This window comes from Artemia franciscana, chromosome 6 (assembly GCF_032884065.1).
Source record: "Artemia franciscana chromosome 6, ASM3288406v1, whole genome shotgun sequence".
Taxonomy (NCBI): domain Eukaryota; kingdom Metazoa; phylum Arthropoda; class Branchiopoda; order Anostraca; family Artemiidae; genus Artemia; species Artemia franciscana.
The window spans coordinates 6924899-6943637 of NC_088868.1; the positions used below are offsets into that span (position 1 = coordinate 6924899).

At 34.9% G+C, this 18739-nt stretch overlaps 1 protein-coding gene across 1 annotated transcript in view; it reads left to right on the forward strand.

Moving 5' to 3' along the window:
- LOC136027972 (trypsin I-P1-like) overlaps positions 1-18739 on the forward strand; it is a 72604-nt gene that overhangs the window by 632 nt on the left and 53233 nt on the right. The window contains exon 2 of the mRNA XM_065705465.1: positions 11915-12041. Within this exon, the coding sequence (XP_065561537.1) occupies positions 11915-12041 (127 nt within the window). The remainder of the gene's footprint in view (positions 1-11914; positions 12042-18739) is intronic.

Consider the following 18739-nt stretch of genomic DNA (forward strand, 5'->3'; position numbering starts at 1 on the left):
CTTAAATCAGCCGCAAATTGTAATCCTTCATCATTTGACATTTTTTCTATAAAAGATTTTTCGATTATTTCATTGATACAACAAAATGTTTTTCAACATATAAGGGGATGGGGTTAATTTTTTAATTGTAATTAAAAAATCAATTAAATTAAAAAAGATAATTAAATAATAAAAAAGATACTTCTTGGAATGAAGCAGAAAGAATGGCTCCTCCCCCTAGGGAGCCTCTAAGGGGGCAACCATGATTCGCCAATGAACAAGTAAATATACTACAAGTGAATACCAACAACAAAGAAATATTTTAGTGCTGTTAAATTTATCTTGAATTCGAAAGTAAGGGTAGCGTGTTTAAACCAGTAAACATGTACAAACAAGTACATGCAAATGAAAAGCAAGGGGTCACTCCAGAGGATTAAAATTAGTATCCCGAGTGCAAGGCATAGTACTGTTACAACCTTTAAGTAACTGATTCGATGCGGTGTTAGTAACTGTTATGAATAATTTCAACCAACACCCTCCCTCCAAGGACCTATCCCAATTGGAAACATCGTTTTGCGAGACGACTACAGTAAACACACAGAAACACAGTATGTTCAAATTATCTGCATGAGGAAAAAATGTGCAATGTGTATGTGTAAGGCGCTGCACTTTCTCTTGAAACTGCAGCGCAAAGACTAAATAGAACTTGGAATTGCCTGAAGGAGGTTATCCCAGACAACCCTTTTGCTGATTCCTTTAAATAATTTCAACAAACACAATTTTGGGAAGCAATTTTCGCGCCAAGTAGATGAGTAGAATATCAGGCATATATCAGAATAAAAATATGAGGGCTTGGTGCCATGACATATGTCAGTTAAAATCATGCAAGTTCATGGGAACTGCTCAATGCATAATCAACAAAGCAAATATATATGTTTGGGCGATCTCGCTTTGTTCAAATGAAACCTTTTCCAAAAAACGCTAGTTTTTCTTTAGAGAAACCATATAATTCGTATTCGTTTATTTAAATAGCTATTGTAGCACTCAAGATGAACGCTAGATTGCGCTACTTTCACCATATAATTCGTATAATTCATATATTTCACCAGAAACCATATAATTCGTATTCGTTTATTTAAATAGCTATTGTAGCACTCAAGATGAACGCTAGATTGCACTACTTTCACAATCACAAAAGAAATAGAAAATGAGAAAAAAAGGTCATTTGTTAAATACGCTTACAAAATATGGCACGAAGGAGTTTACAAATTTGTTCCTGCGACACATAACGGATCGTAGTTTATTGTGATGCCTAGTGATTCTGCTGATCTGTGCAGATATTGGGAAAACTGATTGCTGTTTCTCTATTGCTAATAGCTTTTCCCCTAATTTCATCATTAAATCATCTGTTCAAGTGAAAAATGTGAGCAAGTTCAAGAGCATTTTCATAGTTTCTGAAGTGGGGTCCAAGTATTATTTTAGTAGCGTGATTTTGGACATCTTCTAGTTCAGCTGACATGTAAGCAGTGTATTGAGTTTGAGGGTCCCAGACGGGACATGAACGCTCAAGGATAGACCTGATGTAGGTTGTATAATCCAATAGGAGCTGGCGGTGCGTGAAGCCCAACCTGCGCAAACCTGTTGATCTTATGATCGAGAACTTTTACGTTCAATGTTGTCAACCTGCAGCTTGAACATGCAATCACTTGTAAATGTTGCACCTACAATTGTTGCTGAGATAACAGATGGAAAGGCACATTTGGCGTGATAATGTCCCCCTTGAGTAAATAGAATTGTAGAACTTTCGATTTCTGTTCATTCACTTATAGGCCATTTGATTTTAGTCCTTGAAGAATGTTTGGTCAAACTGCTTCTTTGCTAACGTATTTTGTACTGTATACTTGAGAAGTTCAGACAAGTCATCCACGAACTTAAGATGCTCTTTGAATTCTGCGAGGATTGGATTGATGACGGCAAGGAATGAAAGAGCAGCTACTTTTGTTCCTTGGGGGTAGTCGCAGGTTATCTCTGACCACTCAGAGCAGGTATGTTCGGCAAATAAAGGATAAAACGACTACAGTCTCCCCCGCAGAAACTCTCACTGATGGTAATAATTTGACTTTTAGCTCCCATCTCCTTCATAGTGCGGAGATGGGTATAATCTCCTTCATAGTATGAAGGAATGGAAGCTAGAAGTCAAATATTACTATCAGTGAGGGTTTCTGCGGGGGAGACTGTAGTCATTTTATCCTTAAAAATCCCAAAAACAAAGCCGATATCCAGTTATACATATCTGACTTCAAACTTCCTTTGAACAGAGGTATTACTTTAGCATGTTTCAAGGCATCTGGGAAGGTATTTGGTGTCAGGAATGTGTTAATGATGTGAAGCAAGGAAGGAAGTAGATACATTATTGTGGCTTTAAATGTTCTTAGATTTACAACATCAATCCGAGCAGAATTTGATTTAATATTTCTTAACCATTTTTAAAACCTCATCAATTGTACATTTTTCAAACCGAAACTCCAATCTTTTCCCTGAATCATCCACAAATTCATCCGAAAGAAATTGTTTTGAGTCTTTTCTAGCACCCTCGTGAGCTGAAGATCATATTTTTGAATAAAAATGACCGAAATGATTGGCGACAACAACTTTGTCACTTACAGACGTGCCATCAATGTCAATACAAGGAGAATGGCTACAATTATTTCTTCCCATGAGTTCATTAATAACTTGCCACGTTGCCTTAGTATCAACTTTGTGCTCACTGAACTTATCACTAAAATACCTTTTTTTAGCATGGCGTCGCAAAAAGTTTGCTCTGTTTCTTGCCTTTCTGAACTCTTCGAATTCAGTCGGATCCTGAGTATTTAGAGCTTGTTCGCATAGTGGATTTCTTTTGTTTCTCTCACTTATTTGTTCAGTTATCCATGGCTTTCAAGGTACATCCTTATTATGTCTGAAAGCTCGTGAGGGACACTTTCCATCATTAATTGGCTATACAATAAAAATGAATTTATTGTAAGCAAGTGAAGTATCACCAGTTGTTTCCGACACATATCCCAGCTGAGACAGCTGAGTTTATTGGCAAATTTATTCAGGTTTTCTTTTCTTACCCCATGCACCATTATTTTCTTTGACTTAGTATAAACATTTTTAAGACAAATTTATTGAGTCACAATTGGGAGGTGGTCTGAACCAGGGTGCACAAACTATGATTCAAATAAGCTGAACCAACAAAAACATTATCAATCCTGTGAGTCCTGTGGTGGCGCAGTGGGTTTGACCTTAGCTTGGTAATACGGGACCCTGAGATCGAATCAAGCTGCAGCAATACACTGCAGGGCCGACGCAGGGACCTTAGTAGTCAAGAAGCGTCGTTAATCTGATACAATACATTATCAATCAGTCTAGTAGAGTAACTTGATATATGGGTTGGAACACAAGCTAAAAGTGATTCGAAAATCACCTTTTGCTCTGCTTTTCATCTAAGATGAAAGTAAAAAATTTCAAACTCTTTTTTCATTTGCTTTACCTAACAATGATTTTAAGCGCACGTGATGACACTTACATCCGGATAATAATTGTCTCTGATTGTCACTGGAGGAAATGGGATTTGCTTCTGTATCTACTGTCGGATGGTTGTCTTAAATACAAGTTACCTCCAGCAGGAGTCAACTGGTCTAGCAACAAGAATGCAGGGGAAGAATGAGTCCCAATTAAAGGCCAAAACTTTTCAAGAAATCTTGAAAAGTCATGCTAATAGTTCGATTTCCATGATAAGATAATTGCAATAAAACCACCAGAATGTAATTTTATAGAGCGTGTATTTTGGTTGGGGAAGGGGGTAGGTAATTAGACCATTCATTCAAAATTTTTATTTTGTTTACAGTTTTTATTCCGAGTTTTTCAACTTTCATCTTATTCGAAACAATAAACAGGATAACCGTCATTCTGAATGACCACATATAACCTCAAAACCATAGATGGCAACGGTAGCTACGTTAAATAAACCGATAAGTAAATAAAAAAAATCAATAAACAATAAGAAATACGAAAATTTACACACAAAATTGGAAAAAAATCAGGGTTTATGACGTGTTTGCCAGATAACCTTACTTTTTATGTGCCTGGTAAGCTCGCTATAACTTTTTATTGTCTTAAATTTCCTCAAAGTTTCAAATACCTTGGAAATTTATGTTCAAATTTTCGAATAACAATAATTTTCTGTGGTCTACGTAAAATCAGAAATAGTATTAGGTAACCTTTAATTCAATATTGTGGCTGCTATGTTATAGCGGTAGACTGCTATTCTATAGCTTATATTTTAATACTTTCTCCACTTTCTTTAGATTCTTCTTATTTTTTGTATGATTTATCGCTCAAATAATTCTTCTAAAAATCCCTTCTCCTCTCTCATAAAGGCTTTTCACTGATTTTCTTGGCTGCGTTCCTAAATTTCTTCCCTAAGACCCCATCAACAACTTCACAAATCATTTATCTAAGATTATTCCATCTATCTTCTACATTATCAAATTTTGAACTCCCCAGTTTATTATTCAACTGTTCTTGGAAAGTTTCTTTAACACTCACATCCTTAAGTCTACCAGCAATGTAACTGCCCGGTAGGTAATTATCCTTTCGGAATTTCAGCTTTAAATTAACCCTAAACACTACTAATGGTGGTCTTTTCTTTTAAACTGAATAAAAGCACTTCTGAACAGCTTAAATCTTGTAATGGTCTCTCCAAGAATTAGGGGATATGTGATAAGTAAAAATGGTCATAGAAATAAGTCACTGGAATAAAAACTTACTTTTTAGTTGAAGTTTTAGACAGTATACTCTCTATTTCTGCAGCCAGAACTGCAGCCAAGATAAACATTAAAAGACTAAAGGAAACACGCTTGAACCATATGTACTATGGTGGTCCTCAATCAAATTTAAAGTCATAGAATACATTATGACTTACTGAAACTCGTTACACAACATTCAGAGCTGTATTTTTTTTTTTGGGGGGGGGGGCTGTATTAGAGAATACTCGAAGTTTTGTAAGTCCGTACCATTCTCTCTAATGAGTTGAGTCTACCTTTTCGAAAAAAATGAGTAAAACTGAAAAAGAATATTCAAGTGGGTGACTGTACATTATGCTTCATTTGAAAAGGCGTACTTACCTCATATGAGGCAGAATACGATTAAAAAAAACAATAATTTAGTACCTTCAGCTTAAAATTGCACTAAATAAATTCATTATACACTGATGTAACTGTAGCTGTATTCATTTGATACAAATTCTATTCATTACATGATTTTTTTACTATTTAAATCCCTAGTAAATGAGTTCTAAGTCCACACTGTAGAAATTGACCGTAGAAAAGGTTAAGAAAATAATTGAGGAAAACTCCACCAAGTAAAATTCAGTTTTCTTTTAGTTAATTTAAACTTAATTTTATTTTTAATTAATTCTTAGTCAATAAGCTGAGGTGGATTTATGTCGGTAGAAGCTCATACATATATATATATATATATATATATATATATATATATATATATATATATATATATATATATATATATATATATATATATATATATATATATATATATATATATATATATATATATATATATATATATATATATATATATATATATATATATATATATATATATATATTTGCAGGTTCAACAATCAGTTCATAGTTCATAGTTAGGTTAACAATCACTTTTAAAAACAAATTTCGTTTAATATTTCAGCATAAAGTACGTGATCGATATCGTGAAAGATAATGAGCTTCAGAGTGCGTCAGAGTCCTTATGTATGAGCTGATTTCCAATTAATATTATCTTTTTTCTTCTTTTTGGCCAAATCAACATTAGTTGATTTTTAGTCAGCAAGCTTTTTGGGTGATTAGACTCCTCTTTTTAGACTTGTTTGAATTTTTTTTTTCAAGCCCATGCTTTTGTTTCTAGGAATATTTTACTCTACTTATCTCATTTTTGCACCGAGGACCCCTAATAAAAAGGTCTCGGTCAAACTATTTATATTACTTTCTGGTTTCAACTGACTGAGAACGTGTTCTCTTTTTGAATTACGTTTCTTTTCCTTCTTGCATCGTTTTTCCTTAGAAAAAGCAGTTCCCATTAATTGCTTATAAACATGAGTTTAACTCTCTCATAAAATTCGAACACCTGTGGGCACAACAGTAAGGAAATTTCTCAAGGCTATGGCATTGGCCATTAAATTAGTTTTAACTATCATAACTGTTACCACATACAATAACTATGGCATACTTATTCTTTACTTATTTATTATATACTTAGCTACGCACTCATATAGTTATTTATAAATACTGAATAACGGTTAATAAATATCTATGTACTTATTTTTAACTTATTTATTATATATTAAATAATTATAATTGATGTATGCTTATTTATATACTTAACTTGATTTTTGCAAATATGTAATAGTCTGTGTATATGGAAAGTTGGGTATATAGTGTGTGTGTGTGTGTGTGTGTGTGTGTGTGTGCGTTTGTGTGTGTAGTGTTGTTGGAAATGTGTATATTATGTAGTTAATTACTCATAACAAAAATTAATTAATTAGTAATTGGAAAATAAATTACCAGGGAAGTCATTTGTATTTAATTCCGTAACACATTTTTAAAATACAAATTGCTCAAGCAAAAAACACCTTTTTATTAAAGCGTACCGTTTATGATGAAAATTCTTACAAAATTCATTATCAAAATTGGGAGTATGCTTTTGACAAAAAAGGTTCTCGAACTCCTTATATCCTAAGCTGACTCTGCTCCATACTGAAAACCAAACAGAAAAAAATGACAATTTTCTGGAGCAGACGATGGTATGGCAGCATTGAACTTTTGGAAAACTCTCACAGCATCTGAATATTCTTTCAAGGACTCGATCGAAGGATTTTCATCGTCCATGAACCTCAAAAACTGAACTTTCATGTTACAGCCAAAAGAAGAGTCCTTGCTCGTCTTAACACCATTACTGTCAAAAGCAAAAAAAAGTCACCAGAATACATCAACGTCTCTTTGCTTTGCTCGGATTCAGAATCAGTCAACTGATCATCAGCTTTGGCTAGCAAAATATGTTTCATTTCGTCAAAGGTCACATAAATGATTCGGTCACGGATATATCTCGGTATCCATCTTTCTTTGAAACCAGAGTGTCTTCCACTAGCTATGTCTAGCTTCTTAAAACTAGGTTCACTTAGCTGCATTGCAAAAGCGTGTGCAAACCGGTTCTCTAAACCATCCAAGGTCGCTTCAACGAAAACTTGTGCGTGCTTTGATCAACGTCACTTTGCTGTGCTCGGCATCACAATAAGTTAATTGATCATCAGCTTTGGCTAGCAAATATGTTCCATTTCGTCACAAATCACAACAATGATTCGGTCACTGATTTATCCCGATATCCATCTTCCCTTGTAACCAGGGTGGCTTCAACTGGCCATTGCTAGCTTCTTGAAACTAGGTTCACTTAGCTGAATTGTAAAAGCGTGTGCAAACTGGATCTCTAAACAATCCAAGGTCGCTTCCACGAGAACTTGTGCGTGCTTGATAGTGTTATATTTTATGTCAATTCTTTTCTTTCTTAGTGCAGTCTACATGGGCAACAGTGCTCCCAGAAAACAGCTCTTGCCCCCCCCCCCCCCCGTAGTATATCAAGTACCCTGGCAAAAGGCTCAGTTACCTTGGCATACTCCTCAAAAAACCCAAGCTCAATCACTTTCAACCTTGGTAAGTTAAGTTTGGTGTAAACCTGTCCATTCTGGTCCCGCACTTCGACAAACCTTTTCATAGCATCAACGAAAGCACCTTTTCATAGCATGGAATAGATAATTCCACAGAGACACACCTTGTACAAGGTTTTTGAAAGCCTTTTTCACCATAGTCACAAGAGGCCACATTTTTTTCAATTAAGTACTCACACTATGAGACGATGAATTTGCCTCTGAGAAAGTTCTTTTTCTAGAAGGCTGCTCTATCATGGCTTCAGAATCCTAGCTACTGCCATCTTCATGTTGACTTGGGGCCTTGACACCCTCTCGTGGCTGACATCTCTGACTCATTACCATCAATAGTTTCTGTGAAAACCCCCATTTTTTCATCTTTTTTCATCTTTTTTACTTCAAAAGATGAATACTAACAATGACAACCAATGAGAAATTTTGCCTCGGTTACTGAACTTCTGTATTTTTATATATGCCAACTCTTAGAACATAGTTGGCCTACAGTACAGTGTTCCTATGGGTCTTCTTCTAAATTAAATATAATTTTTTTTTAACTGAAAGAAGGAGAAAATTTAAACTTAAAACGAACAGAAATTATTTCGTATATGAAAGGGACTGCTCCCTCCTCAACGCCCCTCTCTTTACGCTAAAGTTTGACTCTAACTCTTTATCTCAACTCTGCTTTTTAAAACAGTAAAAAACTTTAGCGTAAAGAGCGGGGCGTTGGGGAGGGAGCAGCCCCTTTAATATACCAAGTAATTTTTTGAAATAATGCATGTTTTGATTTTGGCTCTCCGGGGATGAATAATTAAAACGAAATTTGCATATCTATTTTTTTTGGCTAAACGGCTTTCTCATAATTTTTATCGAATGATTTTGAGAAAAAAATAGCGGGGGAGGAGGCGTATTTGCCCTCCAATGTTTTGATTACTTAAAAAGGCAACTAGAAATTTTAATTTTCTAAGAACGTTTTTATTAGTAAAAGATAAGTAAATTAGTAAAAGGCGTAACTTACGAGTTAGCTACGTAACGAACTTCTGTATTCGTATATTTTTATTATGTTTTTGAGGGGGTTCACCCCCTCGTCAGTACCTCGCTCTTTACACTAAAGCTTAAATTTTGTCCCAATTTTTTAAGAATGACCCCTGAATCACAAAAGCCGTAGAATAAATAGTTGAAATTACTAACAATGCTTTAGCGTAAAGAGCGATGTATTAGGAGGAGGTGAGCCCCTCATTTGCGTAATGATTTCTGTTCGTTTTAAGTTCTAATGCTGCTCCTTACTTTCAGTTGAAAAACAATTTTTCACATTTTTTTTTTAAATAATGCTAGAAAATCCTGCGCTCCGTTCATGGAAATTTTCTTCCCCCATGACAAATTCTTCCATGAAAGTTCCCCCAAAATATCTCCCTGTTTTTAACCACTCCCCCCAACCAAAAATCACCCTGAAAACGTCTGTACACTTCCCAGTAACCATTACTATATGTAAGCACTTGTCCAATTTGTAACTTGTAGCCCCTCCCACGGGGTCTCTGGAGGAGTAAGTCGTCCCCAAAGACATAGTTATAAGGTTTTTTGACTATATTGAATAAAATGGCTATCTCAGAATTTTGATCCAGTGACTTTGAGAAAATAATTAGCGTAGGAGGGGGCATAGGTGTCCTCCAATTTTTTGGTCACTTAAAAAGGACACTAGAACTTTTTATTTCCGTTAGAGTGAGCTCTCTCACAACATTCTAGGACCACAGGCTCGCTACGATCACCCCTGGAAAAAAAACAAAAAAACAAATAAACATGCATCCGTGATCTGCCTTCTGGCAAAAAATACAAAATTCCACCTTTTTGTAGATAGGAGCTTGAAACTTCTATAGTAGGTTTCTCTGATACGCTGAATCTGAAGGTGTCATTTTCGTTAAGATTCTGTGACTTTTAGGTGATGTTTTCCCCTATTTTCTAAAATAAGGCAAATTTTCTCATGCTCGTGACTTTTAATGGGTAAGACTAAACTTGATGATACTTATTCAACAGTTCGTGGTAACGAACTGTAGTAAGGAGCGACCCGGCTCAATAGTAACCAAAACTCTAAAAATCAAATTTTGATATCAATAGCTACATCAAAAGAATCGCATTTTAATTCTGATTTAAATATATAAGTTTCATCAAGTTTAGTCTTACCCATCAAAAGTTACGAGCCTGAAAAAAATTGCATTATTTATGAAAATAGGGAGAAACACCCCCTAAAAGTCATGGAATCTTAACGAAAATGACACCATCAGATTCAGCGTATCAGAGAACACTACTGTAGAAGTTTCAAGCTCCTATCTACAAAAATGTGGAATTTTGTATTTTTTGCCAGAAGACAAATCACGGGTGCCTGTTTATTTGTTTTTTTTTGTTTGTTTTTTTTCCCAGGGGTCCTCGTATCGACAAATTGGTCCTAGAATGTCGCAAGAGGGCTCATTCTAACTGAAATGAAAAGTTCTAGTGCCCTTTTTAAGTGATCAAAAAATTGGAGGGCATCTAGGCCCCCTCCCACGCTCATTTTTTTCCCAAAGTCAACGGATCAAAATTTTGAGATAGCCATTTTGTTCAACATAGTCGAAAACCATAATAACTATGTCTTTGGGGATGACCTACTCCCCCACAATCCCTGGGGGAGGGGCTGCAAGTTACAAACTTTGACCAGTGTTTACATATAGTAATGGTTATTGGGAAGTGTACAGACGTTTTCAGGGGGATTTTATTTTGTTTGGGGGTGGGGCTGAGGGAAGGGGGCTATGTTGGAGGATCTTTCCTTTAAAAATCTGTCATGGGGCAAGAAAAATTCAATGAAAAGGGCGCAGGATTTTCTAGCATTACTATAAGAAAACAATGAAAAATAAACATGAAAACGTTTTTTCAAATGAAAGGAAGGAGTAGCATTGAAACTTAAAACGAACAGAGATTATTACGCATATGAGGGTTTCTAAAAATACTTTAGCATAAAGAGCGAGGTATTTAGGAGGAGATAAATACCTCGCTCTTTATGCTAAAGTATTTTTAGTAATTTCAACTATTTATTCTACGGCCTTTCTGATTCAGGGGTCATTCTTAAAGAATTGGGACAAAACTTACGATTTAGTGTAAAGAGCGAGGTATTAACGAGGGTACAAACCCCCTCGTATACATAATAAAAATATAAGATTATGAAAGTTTGTTACGTAAGTTAATTCTTAAGTTACGTATATTTTTTACTAATAAAAACGTTCGTTGAATATTAAAAGTTTTAGTAGCCTTTTTAGGTAACCGAAAAATTGGAGGGCAACTAGACCTCCTTCTCCACCACTTATTTCTCAAAATCGTCTGATCAAAACTAAGAGAAAGCCATTTAGTCAAAAAAAGAATTAATATACAAATTTCATTTTAATAATTTATGTGCGGAGGGCCAAAACCAAACATGCATTAATTCAAAAACGTTCAGAAATTAAATAAAAAAAAACTAGTTTTTTTTTAGCTGAAAGTCAGGAGCGACATTAAAACTTAAAACGAACAGAAATCACTCCGTATATGAAATGGGTTGTCCTCTCCGCAATCCCTCGCTCTTCACGCTAAGTTTGACTCTTTGCCACAATTCTTCTTTTTAAAACAATTAAAAACTTTAGCGCAAAGAGCGAGGGATTGCGTAGGGGACAACCCATTTCATATACGGAGTAATTTCTGTTCGTTTTAAGTTTTAATGTCGCTCCTTACTTTCAGCTAAAAAAATTAGTTTTTTATTTAATATATTTAAAATCAGCATTAAAATGCAATTCTTTTGATGTAGCTATTGGTATCAAATTCCGTTTTTTAGAGTTTTGGTTACTATTGAGCCGGGTCGCACCTTACAACAGTTCGCTACCACGAACTGTTTGATTAATATGTTAAAAAGCTAACAATTCAGAATGCGGTCTTAAAAACATCGAGTACTCTCGAAAACTAAGTTTGATAGACAAAATTATTGTCTATCAATTTATCAAAATTATCCATCAAATTAGTATTGTCTGTTTTATATTGTCTATCAAATTTTATATATATATATATATATATATATATATATATATATATATATATATATATATATATATATATATATATATATATATATATATATATATATATATATATACATCGTAACTAAAACTAAACTCCTTAAAGGCTATGCACCATGGCAAGTTTCGCTTCAAAAAGTTGGGGCGACAACCCGGATGCACTTCTGTGGGGGAGCCTTAATAGCTGATAGATGGGTCCTTACTGCCGCTCACTGTGTGAAATCTGTAAGCAGGTAAGGTTTTATGCATTTTGTTATAGTTTTATGCATTTATGCAGATAATGGTGGCTGATTAGTGATAGCTTGGTAGGCGCAATTCAATATAACGTAGGCTATTTAAAAATTATAAATCGTGCAGGGGATAAAAAAAACACATATATTATATATAGTTCAAGTTCTTCAAGTTCAAGTTCTGTTTATTACTACATAATTTCAATATAAAAAGCCAATTTGGCAGAGAGAGGGCTCGAGGCCAAATGGCAGACAATTAAATAAACTGTATGCTATAACTACATCAACATAAAATAATATCATAAATTAATCATAATCCATCCAGGTTCCAGATTCAAACCACCAGACTGAGTTGGGATTTACCGCTATAAACCACACATTTATTATTTATTTACTTTTTTTTTTTTTTTTTTTTTTTTTTTTTTTTTTTTTTTTTTTTTTTTTTTTTTACTTTAAACGTTTTCTATGAGCATTGATTTTATTTTGTTTTTCAGCGTATTAATAGAAATTTCAAGTTTGATTACATTATGATAACTTTGCCATACCCTCAATATTGTGTTTCTCAATGAAAATCTTGATCTTTCTGAAATTATCAAGGGTTGCCGGGCTTTACAAGGATTACGCGTGTTATGGTCGTGATCGGAATTAGTTCCAGAAAATAGATCAGGTTCATAAAAATATTCAAGTAGGGAATTTGAATGATGTTTTTTCTTAAATAAAATAGAATGAAAAACAATAAAAGATTCAAGGGGCAAAATGTTCAAAAAAAGAGGAAGACTTTTAGTTGACGACTTATTAGGGCAAGAATCAGGAGATGGTACAAAAAGCTTAAGAATTCGGAGAGCTTTATTCTGCTGCCTTATCAATGGTAATATATTCGATCGAAAAGTATTCAAATATACAAGAGGACAGTAATTTAAGTAAGAATGAATTAGCGAAAAATAAATACACCGCAGGGCATCATAAGGGAGAAAAGGTTTAAGAAGCCTGATCATACCGACGTTCCTTGCAACCTTTACCCTCAGGCAATTTATGTGCTCCTTCCAATTTAAATTCGAATCAACTATCACTCCTAGATACCGAAGATGGTGGACTCTGCTGATCGTAGTATCACAATTTTCAATTGTTAGGGAATTAAAAGTTGGCAATGCTTTTGAAATCCGAGAGAGAATCAGGAATTTGGTTTTAGATGTATTAATACATAAATTATTCGCTGCGAACCATTCAAGTAGATATGTAAAAACTTCTTTCATTTTTAAACGTAGCACAAGTTCAGTAGGACCACTAATATTTAGGGCTGTGTCATCCGCGAATAGAACCGTGAGGCCGAGATCTTTCATAGAATTATCAATATCGTTAATATAAATTAAAAATAAAAGGGGGCCAAGGATTGACCCTTGGGGAACTCCGACTTGTCCATCCAAAGAGATCAGTTCAGATCTCGTAGTATCAGCGTCAACACACTGGCTTCTCTCAGACAGAAATGACATGATCAGGTTATTAGCAGGTCCTCGAATACCGCAATTCTCAAGCTTTCTCCGTAAAATCTTATGACAGATTGTATCGAATGCCTTTTTTATGTCAATAAATATAGACGCTCGAATTTCACCTCGATCAAGAGCATCATGAATATATTGCGTGGCCGCTAGGATAGCTTGTTCCGTTGAATGGCTTTTCCGAAAACCGAACTGTGACTTACTAAAGTATTTGTGTTTTTCTAGGAAATTATTTACTCTCTTGTAAATGCACCGTTCAATAACTTTCTCAAACGCGGAAAGGATTGAAATAGGTCTATAATTAGATGGGTCTTTAGGGTCTCCTCCTTTGTGCAGAACAATAACACGTGCAGATTTCAAACATGATGGGAACTTCCCGCTCCTGAAACAAATATTCACAATATGCACAAGGGGGTCAGCTACATTAGCAATAATAAGTTTTAACAGTCGGGTAGATGAACCGTCAATCCCTTCAGCTCCACCAGGTTTTAGAAGATTAACTATGTTTATCAGCTCTTCTTTTGAAGTCGGCGTTAAAAATAGCGAAGACAAAGAAGATGGAGGTAGGTAATCTTCAAACTTATTTCTTTGTTCAGAATTATTAGCAGCTACAGACTCCTTTACCGTACGTACACCAACATTGGCAAAATGCTTATTAAACACGTTTGCTATACCAGGTCTATCAGACACCAGTTCAGGACCATGATTTATAGATTCAGGAAATTTAGACATTTTTTTCTTTCCAATAATTCCATGGATAATCTCCCAAGATTTTTTGGGGGAACCCGAAGCTTCTGCAAAAAGTTTCGTATAATGTGACGCTTTTGCTGCAGGGATCACTTTAGTTAAATTGTTTTTATATAATCTGAATTTTTCCTTGTTATCTTCACTTGGGTTCTCTATTCGGATTTTATAAAGTTGATTTTTTATTTTAATTGATCGGACAATCCCTTTAGAGATCCAAGGTTTTCTTGGCTCTTGGCGTCTTGATTTACTTGTTTTCGCAGGACACGCACGATCAAAAGCCTTTTCAAATTCTTGTATAAAATAATTAGTTGCTTGATCAACATCCTGATTATCCAAACACGGACTACGGTTAATATTATTTAATTGGTTTCTAAGAGATTCAATCGATTCTGCATCAAGCTTTCGAGTTTTCCGTTCAGGATGTTCTACTTTTGGCTTATCAAGTGTAACTTCTGAAAGGATTAAAAAATGATCAGAATCATCATAAATAATCACATCACATGTTTTCAGATCCAGGTTGGTGAATAAGTTATCAATTAAAGACGCGGTAGTGTCTGTGACGCGAGTAGGGATACGGCATGCAGGAAGCATTCCAGTACTAAGGAATGAAGAAATAAATTCATTTGCTAAGCTAGAATTATTTTGAGCTTGTTTGAGTTTAGACGGAGCAAGGAGGTCGATGTTAAAATCCCCCATAAATAGTAGTTTTTTTTATACAGACTTAGCATGGAAGATAACAGTTTATCGAGAGATTCCAAAAATTTGGCTGGTGACCCACAAGGCGGTCTATATAACACACAGCAAAGCAGAGTTTCACTCTTCGTTTCAATTTCCACAAGGATAAATTCAAAAAGCATTTCTTCATAAAGGTTATCAAAATCCGTAATAATTTTAGTTGCCAGTTCATGTTTAAAAAACATACTAATACCACCGTGTTTCCGTGTTTCTCTGTCCTTAAACAAATGTTTATACCCATCTATACGAGCGAGGGGGGCAGACGACTCAGAAAGGAATGTCTCACAAGCCCCAAAAATATCAACTCCGTGATTAGCAAGGAACAACGACAATTGGTCAAGGCTTTTTAACAATCCCCTACAGTTAAGGGAAGCGATTCTTAAACTTCCAGGCGTAGGTCGGTATTTAGGGACATTTTCCGGTAACAAATAATTATTTTCAGGGAGGTTATCAATAAAAAAATCACGATCATCTTTACTATGGATTCCCAGCTTTGAAAAATGCTTTGCAAGATCCAGGGGACTTTTTTGGAGACGGAGTAGTTTTTTAGCAGTATTTCCCAACTCATTTAAATTACTAAATGTAATGACTTACCAGAGAATCCGGGGGTTTGAATCTGGGTGGATGGTTACTTACACGAGACTGTGTACCAAACAGAAAGACATGTGATGACACTGAAAAATAAGAACCAGGACAGAAACGGAACTTGATTATTTCTACTACTACTACTAGGTCTAGAAAAAAGCACAAAGAACGTTCAACAGAAACACCCATCACAGTGTTTAACTCAGTGCATTTACTTCAATTCAACAGCTTTTGTTATCCTTTAAGATACAGCAACATCATCGTATGCAATCCATTGATCATTGCTAGCATTTTTCACTTCCAACTTTAAAGACGAACCATTTTGCTTAAGTCGAACGAATGCAAAAGACTTCGACTCGCGTATTTCTTTTGCTTTTGCCAGTAACAGGTTTCTTCGCGCGTTGAGTTCCGGAGGCAGGTCAGTGCATATCCGCATGCCCGATCCTTTTAGTTTCCCAACAGATTTTAGTACAGTTTGAACCTCCCATTCATTCAGGCACGAGAACCTAACAGGCGGTGCTGCCTTTTTGGTGGAATTCGATGCACGAATAGACACATTGTCGAACCTTTGTTTAATTCGGAATAGCCTTGTTATCTTGGGGCTGTCTTCGAGACCAAGGTTGTTTTTCATGACTTCTTCGAAATTAGCTTGTAGAGTTTCGCCATGTTTTTCTTTCGTTAGTCCGTGTAATAGCAGGTTCAGTCTCCGATCTCGTACTTCTAGCTCCAAAAGTCTCTGGTTGGTCGAGTCAGTCGCTTTTATTTGAACATCTAGTGTAGATTGAAGCGCAGCTTCAATTATTGTGTCCTTTTCTTCAATCTCAGACTTCAGTTTTACGATTTCCGATTTTAGCTGATTAAATTGCGACGCAATTTCTATATATATGCCCTATAGGCAAGTGTGTATTCTCCTGATGAGCCCATGTGTGGGGTGGTCGCCTTTGATCTATATGTTTGATTTATAGTTGTTTGATTTATGATTTTTAAGTAAGTATAAGTCGTCATATTCGGTATATGACGACTTATACTTACGACACGACTGCCTGTACATGGACTATTCTTTGCGGTTGATTGTGTATGGCTATGCTGTTTGACCTATGTAATTGGATGGATGAGCAGGGTTAATGCCTTTTTCAAATGATTATCTATATTGATTACTAAAGCAGGAAAACAGTCTTCCTTTCTCCTTCTTTCTTTCTTTTTTGTTTCTATAGTTTTTTTATGTTTTACATTTTATTTATTATATATTATTTATTATTTAATATTTATTATTTATTATTTTTTATAGCTTATATTTTTTGCTTTCGTTCGTATGGTGTGCGTTTGTTTCTGTGTTTGTTTTGTCGCATTCTGTATTTCACTTATATTTCATTCTGTATATATATATATATATATATATATATATATATATATATATATATATATATATATATATATATATATATATATATATATATATATATATATATATATATTTATATGTCATAGGGGTGGGGGAAGAGAAAAGGTATTATAACAGACGTGGCTCTGACGCAATTCAAAGCAGATGTAAGCAGTATAGAAACTTATCAAGTCATGCAAACTTAAAAAGCCATAAATTGGTTTGAAAAGCTTGCACCAACAATATTCTAATCCAATTGCTCTCAAACAATATTATGCCTTTTTATCTTCGTCCAATTTCTGTTCCAGAACGAAAATTGCTGTTCAAAAATTCCATCGTTTTTACTTTGAAAAAATGTGCTTTAACTCTTGGCTGTAATTGGTCAATCATAAATTTTACACTTGAATTTTGAGCAAGGGTCAACTCGAAAAACTGCGGACGGCGTGCGTAAATGGCTCTTAAATCGTGCATTTATCGAAAAAGTGGACTATAGTGTCACCCGAGCCTGTCCAACCCGAGCCAGGTTGGACAGGCAATTTCAAGTGCTCTGTCGCAAATCACTGCCAGTAGTAATGTGTCATTTTTGAATACCTTTTGTTTAAGTTTGTCTGTTTGGAGGATTAAATCTTCAAAGAGCTGATCTTTAGAAAAACAAAAACCTGTTTATAAATATGCCATTCATCGTATACAAGTAATGCTATGGCTATCGGTTCTTAGAAAGAAAGGTGGACGTGGTCTCAGAATGACGCTTTACAAACTTGTTAGTACAAAGTGTGAATCATTAAGATGAAAAATGGAATAAATTAATTTGTTATATAAGATTTACCATAGACTAAACAGGTTAATTTTACAATATTAGAACAAACTAAAAAGAAATTTTATCTCCTAATAACAAAAACTCCAACCACCCTTAAAAAGTTCCAGAAAGCTCAAAATAAAATTATGGAGCAGTCATTGCATACATTACAACTATTTAAGAGTGGTTTTACGACAAGACCCTCTTCTCCTATTAATATATCTGAATGTTTGTATGTCCTTTAGCCGTATAAACTTGAAAAAAATCCCATTTACAGCTAAAAACTGATGTTTTATCTTAGGTAGAATCAACAATTTGTTCTTTATGACCTCTAGGCGTAATAATATCACTCACTTTTCACTGACTTGGTCCTGACTATTTTAATGGCTTCGTCACTGACTATTTGTCACTGACAAGTAGTCACTGATAAGTTGTGTGTTACGACCTCAAGGCGTAATAGTGTCACTGACTTGTCACTGACTTGGCACTAACTTTTGTCAGTGACTTTGTCATCGACTATTTATTACTGACAAATAGTGACTGACAAGTTGTTTGTTACGACCTCTAAGCGTAATAGTGTTATTCACTTGTCACTGACTTTTGTCAATGACTTGTTGACTATTTGTCACTGAAATATTGTTTGTTACGACCCCTAGGTGTCATAGTATCACTGCTTGTCTCTGACTTGGCACTAACTTTTGTCACTGACAGTCAGTGATTTTTGTTGCATGATTTCAGTTCTTTCGCCGTAAAAGCTTGAAAAAAACCCATTTGAAGCTAAAATACTAATGTTTTGTCTCAGGTAGAATCAATAAGTTATTTGTTACGACCTCTAGGCGCAATTGTTTCACTCACTTGGTACTAACTTTTGTCATTGACATGAAAAATTCCCTTAACTGAAGAAAAAATACATTATTTCTTGGAACCATGTTATCCATTAGTGATGAAAAAGAGATCTAGT